Source organism: Arachis stenosperma, chromosome 10 (assembly GCF_014773155.1).
Source record: "Arachis stenosperma cultivar V10309 chromosome 10, arast.V10309.gnm1.PFL2, whole genome shotgun sequence".
Classification (NCBI taxonomy): Eukaryota; Viridiplantae; Streptophyta; class Magnoliopsida; order Fabales; family Fabaceae; genus Arachis; species Arachis stenosperma.
In genome coordinates, this window is record NC_080386.1 from 41,640,259 (window position 1) to 41,666,417 (window position 26,159).

The 26,159-nt window shown below is 38.3% G+C and overlaps 1 protein-coding gene across 1 annotated transcript; it reads right to left on the minus strand.

Moving 5' to 3' along the window:
• Window positions 1–6,587: 6,587 nt before the first annotated feature.
• LOC130957016 (uncharacterized) lies at window positions 6,588–10,202 on the minus strand. Its single transcript, XM_057883923.1, has 5 exons — window positions 8,924–10,202; window positions 8,112–8,611; window positions 7,566–8,018; window positions 7,312–7,466; window positions 6,588–7,074 (listed from the first exon to the last, which is right to left on the minus strand). Exons 1-5 carry the CDS (start codon window positions 10,200–10,202, stop codon window positions 6,588–6,590), a joined length of 2,874 nt encoding a protein of 957 aa, XP_057739906.1.
• Window positions 10,203–26,159: the final 15,957 nt, after the last annotated feature.

Sequence of the window (26,159 nt, forward strand, 5' to 3'; positions counted from 1 at the left end):
AATTGCGTCGGAGGCGTCGACCAGGTACATTCTGCTTCTGAAGTTGCTGAGGTGGTGATTTGGATCGGTGGTGCCGTCGTAGAGATCCATATCGGGTGGTTTGAAGTTTCGCGGTACCTTCTCCTTCATGATCTCTTGTGTGAAGGGATCATGGCTGTCTTCGGGGGTGGTGCTGCGTTTTGTCTGATCTTTCAGGTTTGCCTCTATTTTCCGTAGTTTTTCTTCTAATTCTCTGCGCTTGCGAGCCTCCCTTCTCAGGTCTTGTTCAGTTTCCTTCTGCCTCTTTATGTCCTCTTCGAGTTGTTTCAGTCGGTTTTGTTGTGCCCGAACTGCTTCTAGAATTTCCGAGCTCTCTTCTTTTTCGGGATTTTGCGGATCTTTGTTTGGGAGTGATGTCTTTGGGCGATTCTGTTTGTTTCCTCCTGGAGTGCGTGGTGATAGAGGGCTATCCGGACGTTCTCCGGTGTCGATTTCTTCCTCTTGTTCAGATGCCGCGTGGTCATTGTTGTGAGGGTCGTCCGCCATGGTAGAGGGATGACTTCCAGGTCCCCGGCAACGGCGCCAATGTTCCGAGGGTTACCTGAAATGTGTAGCTCGGTCGTCTTGGGATGGCCCGAGGTGAGGGTCAGGGACCCGAGCTTGATTTGTGGAGTGGTTGGTGGTGGTACCTGCAATGACACTCCGATGCTTAAGTTAGCATGGGTCCAAGCAGATAAGTGTAGAATGTGGAATGAATGCCATACCTGGGTGCTCCAGTGTATTTATAGTAGTTGGCCGTGATCTTCCCTGGATAAGATATTCTTATCTTATCTTATCTTTTGGGAGTTTTATCTCTATCTTTGCGGAACCGCCTCTTCTAGGCCTATTTCGGCCTTTAGGTTTTGGGCTGCGTTCCTTTTGATGGGCCTTCCTTGCTATGATGTCCGAGGTCCGACCTTTAGGTGTGGACCTTTGGATGAGGTCGGACCTTTCATGGATTGACCGAGTATGAGGAGCCCGGTCAGGGTATGAACAGTTTCCATCTAGTAAGACCTTGGATTCAAACAAGGAGTTCCATAGGATTACGTGCATCAAGATTGCGGAGGTAGGTTCCACTATGAGGGAGTATAGTGGTTGTAACTGTGTTTTTTTTAAATCATAGTTATGTTTTGGGTTTGTTTTCGGTTTGGGTCGGTCTTCTGCGAACCTGCCCAATGTCTTAAAAATAATAATGTTTTCTCCAAAGAATATGATTATTGGAGCAATAGTAGACGAAAGTACAGAGAGGGGGGTTACCGACGGGGTGGCTTTTGGGGTATTCTACTTCTGTGTTTATGTCGATTGAATGGTTTCATTGGTTTGATGTAGCCAGGTATTGAACAGTTTCTGGCATGGCTGGTGCAGTGCTGGACAGACATAGTTGGTGGGATAAATACTCAATGCGACTAAGTGCGTGGCATTGAAGCAATGGTGACTTTCACTTTGAAACCCTAAATTTTGTAAAGTAGATCTTGTTAGCGTGGTGAAATGAGGGAAAAGGTGTATGACACATTAAGTATATCCAATTGTGCTAATTGTTGTAATTATTCGAATTTATTCAAAGAGAATGACCTCCAACAATGATGTTGTAGAAGGATCGTGCCAATGGAATGCGAGGAGCAGGGAAGATTAAGCTCAATGCAACGGTGTAGGTTTGGATGAGTAGGTACATTCGTATTAGTGTTTGCAATAACACTTTAATCTCTGAGTGTGACATAGTTGGTGAGATGTGCTGTGGTTTAAATTTTGGTTCTGAAGGGAAAAATGGGACAATTGCTTTGTAGTTAGAGTTATGAGAATGTTTAGGGGAAGGGAAAATTAGCAATAATATACCTTTTAACATAATGTGTTGTTATAATTGTCAATTTATATGGTAATATTAGTTCTTGATGATGCAGTTGTTCTGTGAGATGCATTTATTGAAAATTTGATGTGTATAGTAAATCAGGGTTGAGAGCAGTGTTGTTAAAGAATCGAATCAGTTGTTATTGGCGGGGTATAACATTAAATTTTGGCTTCAAGTGTTAGAAACATTTGGTGATGTGGTTAGTCTTTTCTGATGTTGTGAACCATAGCAAAGCAATGAATTTAGTTTTATGTGATATGCATTATTTTTTATTTGGCCTGAATAAGGGGTGTTCTTAGTTCAGTTTTTTCATGAATTGAACTAGCAGAACTGCACAAAAAAATAAGATAAATAAATTATTTTAGTCTAATAATCTATTTAACTCCGCACTTTTAAATATTGCTAGCTAATTAATAATAAAATAATAAATTTTAGTTACCTTCTAGTATGCATCAATGTATATGAAGTACTAAAAAGATTAAAAGAATTGAAAACTAATCTAAAATTTTTATTCTTAAATCTTTTGATGAAGCATATTATATACAAATAGTCATTATTTTAAAATGATTAATGAATACTCATTAGTTACAAAGATTTAATGAGTACTAATTAATTAAATTTTTTAACTAGTATTTGTTAATGAGTACTCATAAATTAAAAATATTTAATGAAATTTTTTTATCCTTTCATAGTTTACATATATTGAGGAATACTAAAAGGTAAGTATAATTGATGCAGGTGGAAACTGTCTCTCAACAAATTTTCTTCGATAAGTGTACCGAATTTGTCGTCAAGTAAAAACTCACAATAGAGTGAGGTCGAATCCCACATGGATTGATTGATCAAGCAACTTTAATTAGAAGAATGTTCTAGTTGAGCGAATTCAAGATTTGGGTTGAGATTTGCAGAAAATAAAATGGCGGGAATGTAAATGACGAAAAAAGTAAATGCTAGAATTAAAGGGCTGAAAGTAAATGACTGAAAATAAATTGCAGAATTGTAAATGGGAATGGGTGTTTGCTCATAAAAGTAAACGCAGAAATTAAAGAGAATGGGTGAGATCAGAATTGGGGAGTTCATTGGGCGCAGGAGATGTTGCAATTCTCCGGATCAAGTTCATTTTCATCTCTTCCTCAATCAATGCACTCATTGATCTCCTTGGCAATCTTAATTGATTGAATTACAATTTCTTGCAATTCAATCTCTCAAATCTTGATCAATAGCCAATTCCTTGGTCAATTGCTCATGAGAAGAGATGAAGTGTGGTCACTGATTATACCACATGCATTTCCCAAATCAAGTATTGAGAGGATTATAGTCACATATCCATCCAAACCCAATTTGGTCCAGTATGAGAAAGCATTTCTAGCTTGATCTCTTCATTCCTCTTTCAAGGCTCAGAAGAGATCCACGTTTGAATAGTTTCTTTTCCAAGATAACTACCCAATGGGATGAAGATCGAAAGCTTTCAAGTAAAATCAAGAGAAAAGATAGAAGAAGAATAATGAAAACTAGTATTGATCCATCAAATTACAATAGAGCTCCCTAACCCAATGAAAGGGGTTTAGTTGTTCATAGCTCTAGAAAATGAAAACAAAGATGGAGAATACATCCTGGAACTAGAAGAGCAGAGAAAGTAAAAATACAGAGAGTAGTGCTATTTTCCAACTTCCAGAACTCCTCAAATAATTCAAAGCTACTCCTATATATACTACTCTTCTCAGCTTCTAGTTGGCTCTTCAAGTCTTGGGCCTTTGGATCTTGAGTTTGAAGCAGTTCTCTTCTTCATTTGGGCTTGGTTTTACTTGCAGAGAGATAGTGTGAAGTGGGCAGCGACTTTAGCTCAGGTCGTTAGGGGTGTTAACGTTTAGTGAAAGTATGAGTTCGAGAATGTTAGTGACACTAAACATTGTCACTAACGTTCCAATGTACCCCTTTGCCTCACGTTAGAGCCCACGTTAACTAGGTTAACGTGGCTTCTAACGTGGCCTTGCCAACCTTCGAGAACGTTAGTGACACTTAACATTGTCACTAACGTTCTAGTGTGCCCCTGTGTCTCACATTAGAGTCCCTCGTTAACTAGGTTAACGTGGCTTCTAACGTGGCCTTGCCAACCTTCGAGAACGTTAGTGACACTTAACATTATCACTAACGTTCCAATGTGCCCCTATGTCTCACGTTAGAGTCCCACGTTAACTAGGTTAACGTGGCTTCTAACGTGGCCATTCTTAGCCATCCCCAACGTTAGTGACAATGTTGAGTGTCACCAACGTTGGCTCATCTTTCACTTATCAACGTTAGCTTCCATGTTAACTAAGTTAACGTGAAAGTTAACGTGGCTCCTTGGGGGTTTTGTGGGTGCTTCCAACGTTAGTGACAATGTTGGGTGTCACTAACGTTGTCGACCTCCCTTGCCTCTTACGTTAGCTCCCACGTTAACCAAGTTAACGTGGTACATTGCACCTTAGGCCAACGTTAGTGACAATGTTGAGTGTCACTAACGTTGGCTTCCTTCCCCTTTTAACGTTAGAGGCCACGTTAACTAAGTTAACGTGGACTCTAACGTGGCCACTTATGATCATTGGCCAACATTAGTGATAATGTTAAGTGTCACTAACGTTGGCTCAAAGTCCCTTCTTCACGTTAGAGTTCACGTTAACTTAGTTAACGTGACTCTTAACGTGGGCAATGATGGCTTCGAGAGCGTTATTGGCAATCACTTTTCTCATTAACTTTGCAAGTTACCTCCCATTCCACGTTAGTGGTAACGTTAATTAGATTAACGTGACTGCTAAGTGGTTCTTCCTTGCTTCCTTTGGTCCTGAAATCAAGCAATAGAGTGTATCAAAGTTCTAGTCCAAGTCATGGGTAATGCAACATACAATTTGTCACTAAACTCATGCAAAATCCTCATGAAATCATGTAAAATGCACAATATATGCTTGAATCAAGGTATAAGTGAATATCCACCCAAAACTAGCTTATTTCCTAAGGAAATGCATGAAACTACCCTAAAAATAGTAAAGAAAAGGTCAGTGAAACTAGCCAAAATGCCCTGGCATCACAACACCAAACTTAAAGCTTGCTTGTCCCTAAGCAAGTACTGGAACAAGAGAATGATGAATGGAATGCCAAGAGAAATGAGTCATTCTTGTGGAAGTCATGTCTCTAGTTTTATGGTGGTTTCATGCATAGCAACTTAGGTTCATTCCTGGCTTTCAGACCTTTATCATGTCCTAGAATACTCACTGTGATTGCATCCCATGAGACTTTTATTCATTGCTCCTTTTGTTGTCATTTTAGGGCTTATTTGTGTTCTTAGGCTAAGTGCTCTGTAAGGGGGCAACTCTTTAAAATAAGCTTTCAACCAACACTCCCGAACCAGTTGGTTCAAGGTGCTAGGTGTTGAAACACCCCTACGGACTTACTTCCTCAAGTCTCTCCCCCATACATACACACCACAGGCACATGGTTTGTTTATTTTCTTTTCTTGAGACCTTGGTGTCCAGCACCTCTTTGGGTTACTAAATGCTCTGTAGTGAGGGTTACTCTTGATAGTGGACTTTCAGCTGATAATCCCGAGTTAGTTAACCCAAGTTACCAAGTGATAAGGCACCCCTAAGAGCTTATTCATCCAAGTAAATCCCTCACACAGGAACACCACAGACACATGCTTCAAGATTAAAACCATTGGTGCCTAGCCTTATTTCTTACTCTTTTTCTTTTATTTTTCACTTTCATTGTTCTTTCCCTTTCTCTTATTAGGATCTTGTTATATACTTAGTCTCATGGGGTGTGTTCAAAGCATATGATTCAGGACAGATAGTTATCTTCCCACCTTGTGGTTGAACTAACTTAGCTAACTTATGACCACACGATAAACTCATGAACTTACTCCATAATATGAACTCTACTCTGGTCTTTTATAAAACACTCATTTTCTTTTCATTTGATTTAAAAGACAAGCATACAATAAGTAATGGTATGATGCAATAACACTTAAACCAGAAATCATAGACCTAAGCAATAAAAACTTAAAATGCAGAATTGAAAAGGTTCCAATCAACACATGACTATTAATCAACAGTGCATTCGGACTTCCAATTTTTAACAAGATGAGTAGATGGAATTAAGTAGCAATACAACCTTTGGGTGATGGTTTGCTACACCATTCCAGTTGCCCCCTTGTTGTCTTCATCATAGTCTTTGATGCCTCACTTCCTTAGTTGAAGGTGCACCATCTCCTCATAAGCTTCCTACAAGGTTATTGGAAGTTGCTTGTTTCCCAAGCACTTGAGGAATAGTCAGCTTGCATCTATGCTTATGATTTCCGAACTTATTTTGGTGTGTGAACACCAAACTTAGTTCCTTGCCTATTACAAAACCTTGCATGCATGCGTAGAACCTCGTATCTTGCTGTTAGCAACCAATTAACTAAAGACTAATCTATATCCAAGTGGTTCCCTTGATTGGTCAGAGCTAGCAATGTGCTTTGAGAGTGTAGTGTGATTCTAACTAGCATCCTTTGGTGGGACACCAAACTTAGAATCGCACTTTCACTCTTGAATTGTTTTGGTGTGGAACACCAAACTTAGCTCCTTGCAATACAGGGGAAACAACTTGTGATCTTTATCGAAATGCAGCTGAAAAAGTAGTTACCTAAGGTTGGGTTGCCTCCCAACAAAGCGCTCTTTTATCGTCGCTAGCTCGACGGGTCCTTACTTCACTTGAGATGATATTTTACTCTGGGGTTTTCCCCTATGTTGCCCAGATAATGCTTGAGTCTTTGTCCATTCACTGTAAAAGTCCTCTCTAACCTTTCATCCATGATTTCGATGTGTCCATATGGTGAGACTTTTATGACAATGAAAGGCCCGGACCACCTCGATTTGAGTTTTTCTGGGAACAGTCTCAATTTGGAATTGTAGAGGAGTACTTGCTGCCCCTTTTCGAAATCCCTGGGTGCAAGATGCAGGTCATGTCTCCTCTTTGCCTTCTCTTTATATATCTTAGTATTTTCATAGGCTTGTGACCTGAATTCCTCCATCTCTTGCAGCTGCAAGATCCTCTTTGCACCAGCAGCAATGCTATCAAAGTTTAGTATCTTGATGGCCCAGAGAGCTTTGTGTTCCAATTCTAGTGGTAAATGGCAAGCTTTCCCATAAACCAGTTGATATGGGGACATTCCCAGTGGTGTTTTGAATGCTGTCCTGTATGCCCAAAGAGCATCATCCAGCTTCTTCGCCCAATCCTTTCTTGATGCACCCACAGTCTTTTCCAGAATCCTCTTTAGCTCTCTGTTGGATATCTCCATTTGTCCACTTGTTTGGGGATGGTAAGGTGTGGCTACCTTGTGTTTCACCCCATATCGTAGGAGAAGAGCCTCTAGTGGTTTGTTACAAAAATGGCTCCCTCCATCACTGATGAGGGCTCTTGGGACTCCGAACCGGCTGAAGATATTCTTCCTGAGGAAGTTCATGACCACTTTGTTGTCATTTGTTGGGGTTGCAATGGCCTCTACCCATTTGGACACATAATCCACTGCTACCAAGATGTACTTGTTTGCATATGAGGTTGGGAATGGTCCCATGAAATCTATTCCCTACACATTAAATACTTCCAGTTCCAAAATGAAATTCTGTGGCATGGCATTTCTTTTGGGCAAGTTCCCAGATCTTTGGCATTCATTACAGCTCCTTACCAGTTCTTTGGCATCCTTGAAAAGGGTGGGCCAAAAGAATCCACTTTGTAACACCTTTGCTGCAGTCCTGTCCCCTCCAAAGTGGCCTCCGTAGCATGAGCCGTGGCAATTCCATACTACCTCTCGTCCTTCCTCTTCTGAGACATATCTTCTAAGGATTCCATCTGAACACTTCTTGAAGAGATAAGGCTCGTCCCAGACAAAGTATTTTGCATCATTCATGAGCTTCCTCTTTTGATGTTTATTGATCCCTGGAGGTAGAGCCCCAGTTCCCTTGAAGTTGGAAATGTCTGCAAACCATGGGGCTTTGTGCACTGTCATTAACTGCTCATCAGGGAAGAGCTCGTTCACACTAATATCATGTGTTCCCCCTTCCTCATAAGGAATCTTGGATAGGTGATCTGCCACCTTGTTCTCCACTCCCTTCTTGTCTCTGATTTCAATATCAAACTCCTGCAATAATAAGATCCATCTTATTAGTCTTGGTTTTGATTCTTGCTTGGCAAATAAATATTTAAGTGCTGTGTGATCTGTAAAAACAATTACTTTAGCACCAATGAGGTACGATCTAAACTTGTCAAATGCAAAAACTATGGCTGGCAATTCCTTTTTAGTAGTGGTATAATTTCTTTGAGCATCATTGAGGACCTTGCTAGCATAGTATATTACATGGACTAAGTTATTTTTCCTCTGCCCTAACACTGCCCCTACTGCAAAGTCAGATGCATCACACATCAATTCAAAGGGTAAGCTCCAATCAGGTGGGGAGATGATAGGGGCAGAGGACAATCTTTCTTTCAAATGCTCGAATGCCAACATGCAGGTTTCATCGAAGATGAATGGTGTATCTGATACAAGGAGATTACTCAAGGGCTTAGCTATTTTTGAAAAATCTTTAATAAATCTTCTGTAAAAGCCAGCATGCCCTAAAAAGCTTCTAATTGCCTTGACATCACTGGGTGGAGGAAGCTTTTCAATAAGTTCCACTTTAGCCCTGTCCACTTCGATTCCTTGGTTAGAAATCTTATGGCCAAGAACTATTCCTCCTGTCACCATAAAGTGACATTTCTCCCAGTTCAAGACCAAATTGGTCTCTTGGCATCTTTTCAATACCAAGGCTAGGTGATTCAAGCAACGAGTAAAAGAATCTCTGAATACCGAGAAATCATCCATAAAAACTTCAATGAATTTCTCTATCATATCTGAGAAGATAGAAAGCATACAGCGTTGGAAAGTCGCAGGTGCATTACATAGCCCAAATGGCATGCGCCTGTAGGCAAACACTCCATATGGACAGGTAAATGAAGTTTTCTCTTGGTCTCTAGGATCAACCACTATTTGGTTATATCCTGAATAACCATCAAGAAAACAGTAATAAGCATGTCCTGCGAGTCTTTCCAACATTTGATCCATGAATGGGAGAGGGAAATGATCCTTTCGTGTAGCTTCATTGAGTTTCCGATAGTCAATGCACATCCGCCATCCTGTGACGGTCCTTGTAGGTATCAGTTCGTTCCTCTCATTGGGAACCACAGTGATTCCTCCCTTCTTGGGCACAACATGCACGGGGCTGACCCAAGGGCTGTCTGAGATCGGGTATATTACTCTTCCTTGCCAAAGCTTCATAACCTCTTTCTGTACCACTTTCTTCATGATTGGGTTCAGCCTTCTTTGGGATTGAATGGATGGTTTTGCATCATCTTCCAACAGCATTTTATGCATGCATATAGCTGAACTGATTCCCTTCAGGTCAGCAAGGGTCCATCCGATGGCGTCCTTATGCTCCCACAGCACCTTGAGCAGTTTATCCTCTTGATCTTGGCTGAGGCATGAGCTTATGATCACTATGTAGTTTTCATTTTCTCCTAGGTATGCATATTTGAGAGTGGGTGGCAATGCTTTGAGTTCAACCTTGGGTTCCTCTGACTTTTCAGTCTCTTCCTTTGGTGCATCTTGAACATGACTCTCTGCTATTGCAACATCCTCACTTGATATATACTCCTCCTCCATTGATCTCTCGGGCTCTTCATGCTCTTCTTCTTCAAAACACTCTTGCACTTCTTCTTCAAGTGCGTCTAACCTCATGCATTCCCCCAATTGTTCTGGTGGGTAACTCATGGCCTTAAACACATTGAATGTCATCTTTTCATTGTTTAATCTCAAGGTAGGATCACCTTTTTGGACATCAATGATAGCTCCAGCAGTAGCTAAGAACGGCCTTCCCAGAATAATGGAGGTCTTGGCTTCCTCCTGCATGTCCAACACTACAAAATCTGCCAGGAATATGAAGTCTCCTACTTTCACCAACAAATCCTCTACTATGCCATGAGGGAACTTGAACGATTGGTCTGCCAGTTGTAAGGCCATTTTTGTTGGTTTAGCCTCCTCAATCTTCATCTTTCTCATCATTGCTACTGACATCAAATTGATGTTGGCTCCTAAGTCACAAAGGGCCTTCTCTATTGTGATTTCCCCTATAATACAAGGGATCTGAAAGCTCCCAGGATCCTTCAACTTCTGGGGTAGTTTGTGCTGGATGATAGCACTACATTCTTCGGTTAGTATCACAGTCTCATTGTTCTTCCAGCTTCTCTTCTTAGTCATCAGCTCCTTCAGGAACTTGGCATAGAGTGGCATTTGTTCTATTGCTTCAGCAAAGGGTATGTTGATTTGTAGTTTCTTGAAGATTTCCAAGAATCTCACGAACTAGTTGTCATCTTCCTTTTTCTTCAACTGCTGAGGATATGGAGCTCTTGAGGTGTTCAGTTTTGGCATACTTTTTTCTTTTTGTGGACTTGAAGTGGGAGTTTGAACTCCATCTTGCTCTTCTCCCTTTTCATTTGAGCCTTCTTCTTGTGGTTTTTGGGAGAGTTCCTTAAGTTCCTTCCCACTCCTAAGTGTTATAGCTTGACACTCCTCCTCTTTGCTTGAATTGTTATCATTGCAAAGGTTGTGGTTAGAAAGATGCTTGAATAGATAACCAATTTGTGTCTCCAGTTTCTTGATGGCAACATTTTGATTCTGCATGTTTGACTGCACTTCCTCTCGAAATACTTTACTGTTTCGGACGTCTTTGCATACTCCCTCAAGTAAGGTTTCAAGCTTAGAGAGTCTGTCATCAATTGACGGTAGATTGGGATTAGAGGTGGAAGGATGAGAGGTGTTGTTTTGGTTTTGATATGGGTGTGGAGAAGTGTCGTTGTGGGGGTGTTGATATATCCTCTGTGTGAATTGTTGATGAGCTGTGATGAGCGGATAATTTATACGCTTTTTGGCATTGTTTTTAAGTAGTTTTTAGTATGATCTAGTTACTTTTAGGGATGTTTTCATTAGTTTTTATGTTAAATTCACATTTCTGGACTTTACTAGGAGTTTGTGTATTTTTCTATGATTTCAGGTAAATTCTGGCTGAAATTGAGGGACTTGAGCAAAACTCTGAAAAAGGCTGACAAAAGGACTGCTGATGCTGTTGGAATCTGACCTCCCTGCACTCAAAATGAATTTTCTGGAGCTACAGAACTCCAAATGGCGCGCTCTCAACGGCGTTGGAAATTAGACATCCAGAGCTTTCCAGCAATATATAATAGTTCATACTTTATTCGGAAATTGACGACGTAACTTGGCATTGAACGCCAAGTACATGCTGCTGTCGGGAGTTAAACGCCAGAAACACGTCATGATCCGGAGTTGAACGCCCAAAATACGTTATAACTTGGCGTCCAACTCCAATAAAGGCCTCAGCTCGTCGATAGACCAAGCTCAGCCCAAACATACACCAAGTGGGCCCCGTAAGTGGATTTACGCATTAATTACTTACTTCTGTAAACCCTAGGAGCTAGTTTATTATAAATAGAACCTTTTACTATCATATTATCATCTTTTTTATCCTGGATCCTGGATTGTATTTTGATCCAGTGACCACGTTTTGGGGGCTGGCCATTCGGCCATGCCTGAACCTTTCACTCATGTATTTTCAACGGTGGAGTTTCTGCACAGCATAGATTAAGGGTGTGGAGCTCTGCTGTACCTCAAGTTTCAATGCAATTACTATTATTTTCTATCCAAATCAATTTTATTCTTAATCCAAGATATACATTGCACTTCACCTTGATGAATGTGATGATCCGTGACACTCATCATCATTCTCACCTATTAACGCGCGTGACTAACAACCACTTCCGTTCTACCTTAGGCCGGGCGCATATCTCTTAGATTCCCCAACAGAATCTTCGTGGTATAAGCTAGAATTGATGGCAGCATTCTTGAGAATCCAAAAAGTCTAAACCTTGTATATGGTATTCCGAGTAGGATTCCGGGATTGAATGACTGTGACGAGCTTCAAACTCCTGAAGGTTGGGCGTGATGACAAACGCAAAAGAATCAAGGGATTCTATTCCAACCTGATTGAGAACCGACAGATGATTAGCCGTGCCGTGACAGAGCATTTGGACCTTTTTCACTGAGAGGATGGGATGTAGCCATTGACAACGGTGATGCCCTACAAACAGCTTGCCATGGAAAGGAGTAAGAAGAATTGGATGAAAGCAGCAGGAAAACAGAGATTCAAGAGGAGCACAGCATCTTCATACGCCTATCTGAAATTCCCACCATTGAATTACATAAGTATTTCTATCCTATTTTATTTATCTTTTAATTATCTAATCTCCCATAACCACATGGATAAGCCTAACTGAGATTTACAAGATGACCATAGCTTGCTTCATACCAACAATCTCCGTGGGATCGACCCTTACTCACGTAAGGTATTACTTGGACGACCCAGTGCACTTGCTGGTTAGTTGAGCGAGACTGTGAAGTTAATTTTGGACCATGGTTCTGTGCACCAAGTCTTTGGAGCCATTACCTTGGATTGTTGAAGTGAAAAGAATGAATCGCGATTTCGCCCACCAAGTTTTTGGCGCCGTTGCCGGGGATTGTTCGAGTATGGACAACTGACGGTTCATCTTGTTGCTCAGATTAGGTAATTTTTATTTTATTAAAAAAAAAATTTCGAAAATCTTTTCAAAATCTTCTCCCTATTTTCGAAAATTATTCAAAAAATTTTTTAATATGCATTCTAGAGTTTCATGAAGCATGTTGAAACCTGGCTGGCTGTAAAGCCATGTCTAAATTCTTTTGGACTGAGGCTTCAAAACCATCTTCATAGAGGCAAGCTAATTTGATTATTAGCTGTATGCTAAAGCTTGGCTGGCCATTGGCCATGTCTAGTGTTTTGGACCGAGGCTTTCACAAAAGCTTGGCTGGCTATTAAGCCATGTTTAATTCCTGGACTGGAGCTTTAAACTAACATTGCGAAGACTCCTGGAATTCATATTAAAAATTTTGAATTTCTTATTTTATTTTTCCTATATATTTTACAAAAAAAATCAAATAAAATACAAAAAAAAATTAGAAAATCATAAAAATAAAAAATATTTTGTGTTTCTTGTTTGAGTCTTGTGTCAAGTCATAAGTTTGGTGTCAATTGCATGTTCATCTTTTTCTAGCATAAAATTTTCGAAAAATTCATGCATTCATAGTGTTCATCATGATCTTCAAGTTGTTCTTGATGAACTTTCTTGTTTGATCTTCATATTTTCTTGTTTTGTGTTGTATGGTGTTTTTCATATGCATTCTTGCATTCATAGAGTCTAAACATGAAAAACTTCTAAGTTTGGTGTCTTGCATGTTTTCTTTTCTTGAAAATTTTTCAAAAATATGTTCTTGATGTTCATCATGATCTTCAAAGTGTTCTTGGTGTTCATCTTGACATTCATAGTGTTCTTGCATGCATCATGTGTTTTGATTCAAAATTTTCATGCATTGAGTATTTTTAGTGTTTTTCTCTCTCATAAAAAAAATTCAAAAATCAAAAAAATATCTTATTTTATTTTTCCTATATATTTTACGAAAAAGATAAGATTTAAAAAGATAAGATATTTTTTTATTTTTGATGAGAGAGAAAAACACTAAAAATACTCAATGCATGAAAATTTTGAATCAAAACACATGATGCATGCAAGAACACTATGAATGTCAAGATGAACACCAAGAACACTTTGAAGATCATGATGAACATCCAGAACATATTTTTGAAAAATTTTCAAGAAAAGAAAACATGCAAGACACCAAACTTAGAAATTTTTCATGTTTAGACTCTCTGAATGCAAGAATGCATATGAAAAACACCATACAACACAAAACAAGAAAATATGAAGATCAAACAAGAAAGTTCATCAAGAACAACTTGAAGATCATGATGAACACTATGAATGCATGAATTTTTCGAAAATTTTATGCAAGAGAAAGATGAACATGCAATTGACACCAAACTTATGACTTGACACAAGACTCAAACAAGAAACACAAAATATTTTTTATTTTTATGATTTTCTAATTTTTTTTGTATTTTATTTGATTTTTTTCGTAAAATATATAGGAAAAATAAAATAAGAAATTCAAAATTTTTAATATGAATTCCAGGAGTCTTCGCAATGTTAGTTTAAAGCTCCAGTCCAGGAATTAGACATGGCTTAATAGCTAGCCAAACTTTTGTGAAAGCCTCGGTCCAAAACACAAGACTTGGCCAATGGCCAGCCAAGCTTTAGCATACAGCTAATAATCAAATTAGCTTGCCTCTATGAAGATGGTTTTGAAGCCTCAGTCCAAAAGAATTTAGACATGGCTTTACAGCCAGCCAGGCTTCAACATGCTTCATGAAACTCTAGAATGCATATTAAAAATTTTTTTGAATAATTTTCGAAAATAGGGAGAAGATTTTGAAAAGATTTTCGAATTTTTTTTTAATAAAATAAAAATTACCTAATCTGAGCAACAAGATGAACCGTCAGTTGTCCATACTCGAACAATCCCCGGCAATGGCGCCAAAAACTTGGTGGGCGAAATCGTGATTCATTCTTTTCACTTCAACAATCCAAGGTAATGGCTCCAAAGACTTGGTGCACAGAACCATGGTCCAAAATTAACTTCACAGTCTCGCTCAACTAACCAGCAAGTGCACTGGGTCGTCCAAGTAATACCTTACGTGAGTAAGGGTCGATCCCACGGAGATTGTTGGTATGAAGCAAGCTATGGTCATCTTGTAAATCTCAGTCAGGCTTATCCATGTGGTTATGGGAGATTAGATAATTAAAATATAAATAAAATAGGATAGAAATACTTATGTAATTCAATGGTGGGAATTTCAGATAGGTGTATGAAGATGCTGTGCTCCTCTTGAATCTCTGCTTTCCTGCTGCTTTCATCCAATTCTTCTTACTCCTTTCCATGGCAAGCTGTTTGTAGGGCATCACCGTTGTCAATGGCTACATCCCATCCTCTCAGTGAAAAAGGTCCAAATGCTCTGTCACGGCACGGCTAATCATCTGTCGGTTCTCAATCAGGTTGGAATAGAATTCCTTGATTCTTTTGCGTTTGTCATCACGCCCAGCCTTCTGGAGTTTGAAGCTCGTCACAGTCATTCAATCCCGGAATCCTACTCGGAATACCATAGACAAGGTTTAGACTTTTCGGATTCTCAAGAATGCTGCCATCAATTCTAGCTTATACCACGAAGATTCTGTTGGGGAATCTAAGAGATATGCGCCCGGCCTAAGGTAGAACGGAAGTGGTTGTCAGTCGCGCGCGTTCATAGGTGAGAATGATGATGAGTGTCACGGATCATCACATTCATCAAGGTGAAGTGCAACGTATATCTTGGATTAAGAATAAAATTGATTTGGATAGAAAATAATAGTAATTGCATTGAAACTTGAGGTACAGTAGAGCTCCACACCCTTAATCTATGGTATGCAGAAACTCCACCGTTGAAAATACATGAGTGAAAGGTTCAGGCATGGCCGAATGATCAGCCCCCAAAACGTGGTCACTGGATCAAAATACAATCCAGGATCCAGGATAAAAAAGATGATAATATGATAGTAAAAGGTTCTATTTATAATAAACTAGCTCCTAGGGTTTACAAAAGTAAGTAATTAATGCGTAAATCCACTTCCGGGGCCCACTTGGTGTATGTTTGGGCTGAGCTTGGTCTATTCACGAGCTGAGGCCTTTATTGGAGTTGGACGCCAAGTTATAACGTGTTTTGGGCGTTCAACTCCGGATCATGACGTGTTTCTGGCGTTTAACTCCAGACAGCAGCATGTACTTGGCGTTCAACGCCAAGTTACGTCGTCAATTTCCGAATAAAGTATGGATTATTATATATTGCTGGAAAGCTCTGGATGTCTACTTTCCAACGCCGTTGAGAGAGCTCCATTTGGAGTTCTGTAGCTCTAGAAAATTCATTTTGAGTGCAGGGAGGTCAGATTCCAACAGCATCAGCAGTCCTTTTGTCAGCCTTTTTCAGAGTTTTGCTCAGGTCCCTCAATTTCAGCCAGAATTTACCTGAAATCATAGAAAAATACACAAACTCCTAGTAAAGTCCAGAAATGTGAATTTAACATAAAAATTAATGAAAACATCCCTAAAAGTAACTAGATCATACTAAAAACTACTTAAAAACAATGCCAAAAAGCGTATAAATTATCCGCTCATCACAACACCAAACTTAAATTGTTGCTTGTCCACAAGCAACTGAAAATAAAATAGGATAAAAAGAAGAGAATATACTATAAATTTAGAATATCAATGAATATTAGTTCTAATCAGATGAGCGGGACTTGTAGCTTTTTGCTTCTGAACAGTTTTGGCATCTCACTTTTTCCTTTGAAGTTTAGAATGATTGGCTTCTCTAGGAACTTAGAATTTCAGATAGTGTTATTGATTCTCCTAGTTAAGTATGTTGATTCTTGAACACAGCTACTTTTTGAGTCTTGGCCGTGGCCCTAAGCATTTTGTTTTCCAATATTACCACTGGATACATAAATGCCACAGACACATAACTGGGTGAACCTTTTCAGATTGTGACTCAGCTTTGCTAGAGTCCCCAGTTAGTGGTGTCCAGAGCTCTTAAGCACACTCTTTTGCTTTGGATCCTTTTTACCCTTGCCTTTTGGTTTTAAGGGCTATTGGCTTTTTCTGCTTGCTTTTTCTCTTTTTTTTTCTTGCTTCAAGAATCAAATTTATGATTTTTCAGATCATCAATAACATTTCTCTTTGTTCATCATTCTTTCAAGAGCCAACAATTTTAACATTCATAAACAACAAGATAAAAAATATGCACTGTTTAAGCATTCATTCAGAAAGCAAGAAGTATTGTCACCACATCAATATAATTAAACTAAATTCAAGGATAAATTCGAAATTTATGTACTTCTTGTTCTTTTGAATTAAAACAATTTCTTTTTATTTAAGAGAGGTGAAGGATTTATAGAATTTATTCATAGCTTTAAGACATAGTTACTACATACTAATGATCATGTAATAGATAAACATATAAAAAACGAAAAGTAGGAAAAAAGTTTTTAGAACAAGGAATGAGTCCACCTGAGTGAGGGTGGCGCCTTCTTGAAGATCCAATGGTGCTTTTTGAGCTCCTTTATGTCTCTTCCTTGCTTCTGTTGCATGATCCCTAGTGATTTTGGTGTTCCTATCCTTAGTTGCTTCCAATAATTATGTGGAGGAACATGTATCCCCTGAGGTATCTCAGGGATTTCTTGAAGAGGGAATTTCTCATGCTTTCTTGATGTGCAGTCAAATGCTCTTCTACTGAGCTATGGACCTTTTACATGAAACTTTCCATCTCCCATGACTTGGAGGTGGAAGATTTTTGTCTTTCCTTTTCTCTTTTTTTTTTTTGAAGTTTCTCTGAATTGTTGATTTTTAGTTTCTCTTGACTTCCTCTTCAGAGTCCTTTCAGGTTCAGGATCTGCTCTAATAAGAATGTTCTTGTTCTTGCTCCTGCTCATATAGGGAAGAAGAGAACAAGAAAAGAAAGAGGAATCCTCTATGTCACAGTGAAGAGGTTCCTTATTGTTAGTAGAAGAAGAAAGGAATAAAAGTGGAGAATCCAATCACAATGGTGAGGATAGAGATAGTGATTGGAGATGAAGAGAGGTGAAGAGAAGTGTTAGTAAATAAATAATTAAATAGAAGAAGAAGAGAGATAGAGGATTTCAAAAATAATTTTGAAAAATGGGTTAGTAATTTCGAAAATTAAAGGAAGAAATAAAATTAAAATTAAAATTTGAAACAATTAGTTAATTAAAAAGAATTTTGAAAAAGAGGTGAGATATTTTCGAAAATTGAAGAGGGAAAAGTAGTTACGTGATTTTGAAAAAGATAAGAAACAAACAAAAAATTAATTAGTTAGTTGAAAAAGATATTAAAATCAATTTTGAAAAGATAAGAAGATAAGAAGTTAGAAAAGATATTTTAAAATCAAATTTTTTTTTTTTGAAAAAGAAAAAATTTTGAAAAAGATATGATAAAAAAAATATGATTAAAAAGATATGATTTAAAAAGATATGGTTTTGAAAAGATAAGATTTAAAAAGATATTTTTGAAAAAGATTTGAATTTTAAAATCACAATTAATGACTTGACTCACAAGAAATCACAAGATATGATTCTAGAACTTAAAATTTGAATCTTTCTTAACAAGAAAGTAACAAACTTGAAATTTTTGAATCAAAACAATAATTTTTGATGCAATTTTCGAAAATATGATGTAAAGATAAGAAAAAGATTTTGAAAATATTTTGAAAAAGATTTTTGAAATTTTCGAAAATGATGAAAAAATGGAAAAGATATGATTTTTGAAAAAGATTTTAAAAAGATAAGATTTAAAAAGATAAGATATTTTTTTGATTTTTGAATTTTTTTTTATGAGAGAGAAAAACACTAAAAATACTCAATGCATGAAAATTTTGAATCAAAACACATGATGCATGCAAGAATACTATGAATGTCAAGATGAACACCAAGAACACTTTGAAGATCATGATGAACATCAAGAACATATTTTTGAAAAATTTTCAAGAAAAGAAAACATGCAAGACACCAGACTTAGAAATTTTTCATGTTTAGACTCTATGAATGCAAGAATGCATATGAAAAACACCATACAACACAAAACAAGAAAATATGAAGATCAAACAAGAAAATTCATCAAGAACAACTTGAAGATCATGATGAACACTATGAATGCATGAATTTTTCGAAAATTTTATGCATGAAAAAGATGAACATGCAATTGACACCAAACTTATGATTTGACACAAAACTCAAACAAGAAACACAAAATATTTTTGATTTTTATGATTTTCTAATTTTTTTTGTATTTTATTTGATTTTTTTCGTAAAATATATAGGAAAAATAAAATAAGAAATTCAAAATTTTTAATATGAATTCCAGGAGTCTTCGCAATGTTAGTTTAAAGCTCCAGTCCAGGAATTAGACATGGCTTAATAGCCAGCCAAGCTTTTGTGAAAGCCTCGGTCCAAAACACTAGACATGGCCAATGGCCAGCCAAGCTTTAGCATACAGCTAATAATCAAATTAGCTTGCCTCTATGAAGATGGTTTTGAAGCCTGAGTCCAACAGAATTTAGACATGGCTTTACAGCCAGCCAGGCTTCAACATGCTTCATGAAACTCTAGAATGCATATTAAAAATTTTTTTGAATAATTTTCGAAAATAGGGAGAAGATTTTGAAAAGATTTTCGAAATTTTTTTTTAATAAAATAAAAATTACCTAATCTGAGCAACAAGATGAACCGTCAGTTGTCCATACTCGAACAATCCCCGGCAATGGCGCCAAAAACTTGGTGGGCGAAATCGTGATTCATTCTTTTCACTTCAACAATCCAAGGTAATGGCTCCAAAGACTTGGTGCACAGAACCATGGTCCAAAATTAACTTCACAGTCTCGCTCAACTAACCAGCAAGTGCACTGGGTCGTCCAAGTAATACCTTACGTGAGTAAGGGTCGATCCCACGGAGATTGTTGGTATGAAGCAAGCTATGGTCATCTTGTAAATCTCAGTCAGGTTTATCCATGTGGTTATGGGAGATTAGATAATTAAAAGATAAATAAAATAGGATAGAAATACTTATGTAATTCAATGGTGGGAATTTCAGATAGGTGTATGAAGATGCTGTGATCCTCTTGAATCTCTGCTTTCCTGCTGCTTTCATCCAATTCTTCTTACTCCTTTCCATGGCAAGCTGTTTGTAGGGCATTACCGTTGTCAATGGCTACATCCCATCCTCTCAGTGAAAAAGGTCCAAATGCTCTATCACGGCACGGCTAATCATCTGTCGGTTCTCAATCAGGTTGGAATAGAATCCCTTAATTCTTTTGCGTTTGTCATCACGCCCAGCCTTCAAGAGTTTGAAGCTCGTCACAGTCATTCAATCCCGGAATCCTACTCGGAATACCATAGACAAGGTTTAGACTTTCCAGATTCTCAAGAATGCTGCCATCAATTCTAGCTTATACCACGAAGATTCTGTTGGGGAATCTAAGAGATATGCGCCCGGCCTAAGGTAGAACGGAAGTGGTTATCAGTCACGCGCGTTCATAGGTGAGAATGATGATGACTGTCACGGATCATCACATTCATCAAGGTGAAGTGCAACGTATATCTTGGATTAAGAATAAAATTGATTTGGATAGAAAATAATAGTAATCGCATTGAAACTTGAGGTACAGCAGAGCTCCACACCCTTAATCTATGGTGTGCAGAAATTCCAACGTTGAAAATACATGAGTGAAAGGTTCAGGCATGACCGAATGGCCAGCCCCCAAAACGTGGTCACTGGATCAAAATACAATCTAGGATCCAGGATAAAAAAGATGATAATATGATAGTAAAAGGTTCTATTTATAATAAACTAGCTCCTAGGGTTTACAGAAGTAAGTAATTAATGCGTAAATCCACTTCCGGGGCCCACTTGGTGTATGTTTGGGCTGAGCTTGGTCTATCCACGAGCTGAGGCCTTTATTGGAGTTGGACGCCAAGTTATAACGTGTTTTGGGCGTTCAACTCCGGATCATGACGTGTTTCTGGCGTTTAACTCCCGACAGCAGCATGTACTTGGCGTTCAACGCCAAGTTACGTCATCAATTTCCGAATAAAGTATGGACTATTATATATTGGTGGAAAGCTCTGGATGTCTACTTTCCAACGCCGTTGAGAGCGCGCCATTTGAAGTTTTGTAGCTCCAGATAATCTATTTGGAGTGCAGGGAGGTCAGATTCCAACAGCATCAGCAGTCCTTTTGTCAGCCTTTTTCAGAGTTTTGCTCAGGTCCCTCAATTTCAGCCAGAATTTACCTGAAATCATAGAAAAATACACAAACTCCTAGTAAAGTCCAGAAATGTGAATTTAACATAAAAACTAATGAAAACATCCCTAAAAGTAACTAGATCATACTAAAAACTACTTAAAAACAATGCCAAAAAGCGTATAAATTATCCGCTCATCAAGCTGCATTGTTGTTGGAGTTGTAACGTCTCTAGTCTTGGCTTTGATCTTACTGATTCCCCCACCCAAAGTTTGGGTAGTTCCTCCATCCAGGGTTGTATGTCTTGGAGTATGGATCATGGTTCTGTCTAGGTGAATTCCCAATGTAGTTGGCTTGCTCAAGGTTACCCTCTGCTTCTTCTTCAACTCCTTCTTAGGTTGTTGAGGAGGTGATGATTGCTGCCACTTGGTTCCTCTCCATCTTCTTGGTGAGGTCAGCTAGCTGCTTGGTAATGAGCTTGTTCTGAGCCAGCAGAGCATCTACATTGTTTAGCTCTATCACTCTTCTAGTGTTCCCTCTTTCGGAAGCATAGAAGTAGTCATTCTCAGCTACAGTCTCAATTACATCTATGGCTTCTTCAATGGTCTTCTTCTTATTCAATGATCCTCTAGAGGAATGGTATACTGCCTTCTTTGATTCATATGACAAGCCTTCATAGAAGATGTGCAACTGCACCCATTCATTGAACATCTCTGGTGGGTATCTCCTTGTTAGGTCTTTGAACCTTTCCCAAGCTTCATAAAGTGTCTCCCCATCTTGCTGTCTGAACGTCTGCACTTCAGTTCTCAGCCTATTGATCCTTTGAGGGGGGTAAAACCTTGCCAAAAACTTATTCACTACCTCCTCCCAATTTGTCAGACTTTCTTTTGGGAAGGATTCAAGCCATTTGGATGCCTTGTCCCTGAGTGAAAAAGGGAACAAGAGCAGCCTATAGACATCCGGGTGGACTCCATTGGACTTCACTGTGTCACAAATCCTCAAGAAGGTGGTCAAGTGTTGATCCGGGTCTTCTTGAGCACCTCCTCCAAATGAGCAATTATTCTGCACAAGAGTGATGAGCTGAGGTTTTAGCTCAAAATTGTTGGCATGTATGGTGGGCTTCTGAATGCTGCTCCCACAGTTTCCAGGATTAGGATTGATATAGGATCCTAAGACTCTTCTATCATCCCCAGCATGATTTGCTCTACCTCCTCCCCCATGGTTATTAGCCTCTTCTTCATGTTGGTTTTCCATGTTGCCTTCCATGTTTAGTTCAAAGTGTTCCTTCTCCTCTTTAGCACCGATTGCATATTTTTCTCTTGCTTCCCTCCTTAATCTAAGGAGGGTCCTCTCTGGTTCAGAATCGAAGGAAGTTGAAGCCCCGCTTCTTCTCCCTGTCATACAACCAACAAGTACAAGCAAGTAACAATATGTGCAGATAGTATTGCTGTCAGAATTACTATTAGTTGTGAGTGATGCAATATATCAAACAGTTAGTGGGTTAGCAAACTGAATGGTAAATAACAAAGAACACGAAAGAGTAGAGGGGGAAGGGAAGAAGTTAACTAAGACAGAAAGTAAATTACTCAAACAGAAAATTAAATCAACAAAACACAAATGCTCAATCTAGTGATCTTCTAATTTAATCATTGTTGATGCACAATCAATCCCCGGCAACGGCGCCATAAACTTGATGCAGGTGGAAACTGTCTCTCAACAAATTTTCTTCGGCAAGTGTACCGAATTTGTCGTCAAGTAAAAACTCACAATAGAGTGAGGTCGAATCCCACAGGGATTGATTGATCAAGAAACTTTAATTAGAAGAAAGTTCTAGTTGAGCGAATTCAGGATTTGGGTTGAGATTTGCAGAAAATAAAATGGCGGGAATATAAATGACGGAAAAAGTAAATGCTAGAATTAAAGTGCTAAAAGTAAATGACTGAAAATAAATTGTAGAATTGTAAATGGGAATGGGTGTTTGCTCATAAAAGTAAACGCAGAAATTAAAGAGAATGGGTGAGATCAGAATTGGGGAGTTCATTGGGCGCAGGAGATGTTGCAATTCTCCGGATCAAGTTCATTTTCATCTCTTCCTCAATCAATGCACTCATTGATCTCCTTGGCAATCTTAATTGATTGAATTACAATTTCTTGCAATTCAATCTCTCAAATCTTGATCAATAGCCAATTCCTTGGTCAATTGCTCATGAGAAGAGATGAAGTGTGGTCACTAATTATACCACATACATTTCCCAAATCAAGTATTGAGAGAATTATAGTCACATATCCATCCAAACCCAATTTGGTCCAGCATGAGAAAGCATTTCTAGCTTGATCTCTTCATTCCTCTTTCAAGGCTCAGAAGAGATCCAAGTTTGAATAGTTTCTTTTCCAAGATAACTACCCAATGGGATGAAGATCGAAAGCTTTCAAGTAAAATCAAGAGAAAAGATAGAAGAAGAATAATGAAAACTAGTATTGATCCATCAAATTATAACAGAGCTCCCTAACCCAATGAAAGGGGTTTAGTTGTTCATAGCTCTAGAAAATGAAAACAAAGATGGAGAATACATCCTGGAACTAGAAGAGCAGAGAAAGTAAAAATACAGAGAGTAGTGCTATTTTCCAACTTCCAGAACTCCTCAAATAATTCAAAGCTACTCCTATATATACTACTCTTCTCAGTTTCTAGTTGGCTCTTCAAGTCTTGGGCCATTGGATCTTGAGTTTGAAGCAGTTCTCTTCTTCATTTGGGCTTGGTTTTACTTGCAGAGAGATAGTGTGAAGTGGGCAGCGACTTTAGCTCAGGACGTTAGGGGTGTTAACGTTTAGTAAAAGTATGAGTTCGAGAATGTTAGTGACATTCAACATTGTCACTAACGTTCCAATGTACCCCTTTGCCTCACGTTAGAGCCCACGTTAACTAGGTTAACGTGGCTTCTAACGTGGCCTTGCCAACCTTCGAGAACGTTAGTGACACTTAACATTGTCACTAACGTTCTAGTGTGCCCCTATGTCTCACGTTAGAGTCCCTTGTTAACTAGGTTAACGTGGCCTTGCCAACCTTCGAGAACGTTAGTGACACTTAACATTGTCACTAACGTTCCAATGTGCCCCTATGTCTCACGTTAGAGTCCCACGTTAACTAGGTTAACGTGGCTTCTAACGTGGCCATTCTTAGCCATCCCCAACGTTAGTGACAATGTTGAGTGTCACCAACGTTGGCTCATCTTTCACTTATCAACGTTAGCTTCCACGTTAACTAAGTTAACGTGAAAGTTAACGTGGCTCCTTGGGGGTTTTGTGGGTGCTTCCAACGTTAGTGACAATGTTGGGTGTCACTAACGTTGTCGACCTCCCTTGCCTCTTACGTTAGCTCCCACGTTAACCAAGTTAACGTGGGAGTTAACATGGTACATTGCACCTTAGGCCAACGTTAGTGACAATGTTGAGTGTCACTAACGTTGGCTTCCTTCCCCTTTTAACGTTAAAGGCCACGTTAACTAAGTTAACATGGACTCTAACGTGGCCACTTATGATCATTGGCCAACGTTAGCGATAATGTTAAGTGTCACTAACGTTGGCTCAAAGTCCCTTCTTCACGTTAGAGTTCACGTTAACTAAGTTAACGTGACTCTTAACGTGGGCAATGATGGCTTCGAGAGCGTTATTGGCAATCACTTTTCTCATTAACTTTGCAAGTTACCTCCCATTCCACATTAGTGGTAACGTTAATTAGATTAATGTGACTGCTAAGTGGTTCTTCCTTGCTTCTTTTGGTCCTGAAATCAAGCAATAGAGTGCATCAAAGTTCTAGTCCAAGTCATGGGTAATGCAACATACAATTTGTCACTAAACTCATGCAAAATCCTCATGAAATCATGTAAAATGCACAATGTATGCTTGAATCAAGGTATAAGTGAATATCCACCCAAAACTAGCTTATTTCCTAAGGAAATGCATGAAACTACCCTAAAAACAGTAAAGAAAAGGTCAGTGAAACTGGCCAAAATGCCCTGGAGTCAATAATTTATTATTATTTGTCATTAATTAGCTAGTAATATTTAAACATGTGGACTTCAAATATATTATTGGATTATTATACTAGAAGAATTTATATAACTTACATTTTTTGTCATTGTGAGTCCCATTCTATTGAAACCCAATATTCCATGGTAAATCGAATTAGATAAATTCAATTTATGGAATTGGATGAGCATTATAGGCAATGATTTATTCTGGCTTATCAAATCTCTAACTCGAAGCAACTAGGTTCGAATGATATCACCGTACTCTTTATTGGTAAATCAAATTAAGTTACTTCGATTTATCGCTGCACATCACAGAATGAGTGTAAATTAAATTTGTTTGCTTCGATTTACATAGTTATATACCCAAACGAGACATGTATGTAAGCCTTTTAGATGTAGGACATCGATGTAATATTGGATGCCATTTATTTTATTCATGTGAATTATGCTTAATTATATATTAGAAATGTATTAAGACAAGAGACATAAAATCAAAGCATAAACTATGACACTTGTATATCACATGATAATCATTTTATGCTACCAACAATAAAAAAACTTAGTTTTGATATTATTGCAGTGAAATTAGATATCAGTTTTATTTGGTTTTAAACCAAATTGAACCAGAAAAATTGGTTTTTAACAAACTGGTTTTATTCAAAAAGTGAAGTTTTAGTTTATTGATTTTAATTGAAAATTTTGGTTTATTTGAGTTTAAATTAGGTTTGTTTAAACTGGTTTTGTTGAACACTCCTATCCCCGACGATGAATAATGGATTTCATTAATTATACAGGAAGCATTATATGATATAGGAATTGAAGTGGAAGAATACCTTGGTGACTATGAAAGCAAGGATGATGGGCGTAACGATAGGTTCGAGTCAGATGAAGGAGTGGGACCAGATGATGTCCTTCGAATGGAATTTAATACTCCAGATGAAGCCAGGTCCTTTTATAATAACTATAGCCGATTAAAAGGGTTTTCTATGAGGCAAGGGAGGAAGGTAACAAATAGTGTAGGGGATATTGTGTGATATATATTTGTGTGCAATAGGCAAGGGTATCGGGAGAAGAAATAGCTAGAGATGGTTAATCGAAAGAGGGAGCAGAAGATTGTGACTCGTTGTAGTTGTCTTGATGAGATGAGGATAAAAAGAAAAAATGGGAGTGGAAAATGGTATGAGTCTCGGTTTGTGGATGAGCATAATCATGAACTCGCATCTGGCAAGTACGTTGATTACTTGCGTTCGAATTCACATATGTGGACACAATAAAAATACTGACGGTAAAGTATATGTTGTTCAAAAATATCGTAGGCCAGAAAAGAAGTGGGAGATTTTGAGACAAACTATCGGTAATAAATTCAGTTGCA

Excerpts from the sequence above, each read along its gene's own strand:
- LOC130957016 (XM_057883923.1), bottom strand. The coding sequence starts at position 10,202 with ATGCCACTCTATGCCAAGTTCCTGAAGGAGCTGATGACTAAGAAGAGA. Across the intron at positions 8,019-8,111 it reads CGTACCTCATTGGTGCTAAA|GAGTTTGATATTGAAATCAG; the intron begins GTAATTGTTTTT and ends TTATTATTGCAG. Across the intron at positions 7,075-7,311 it reads AGGAAGAATATCTTCAGCCG|GACAGCATTCAAAACACCAC; the intron begins GTTCGGAGTCCC and ends TTGGGCATACAG.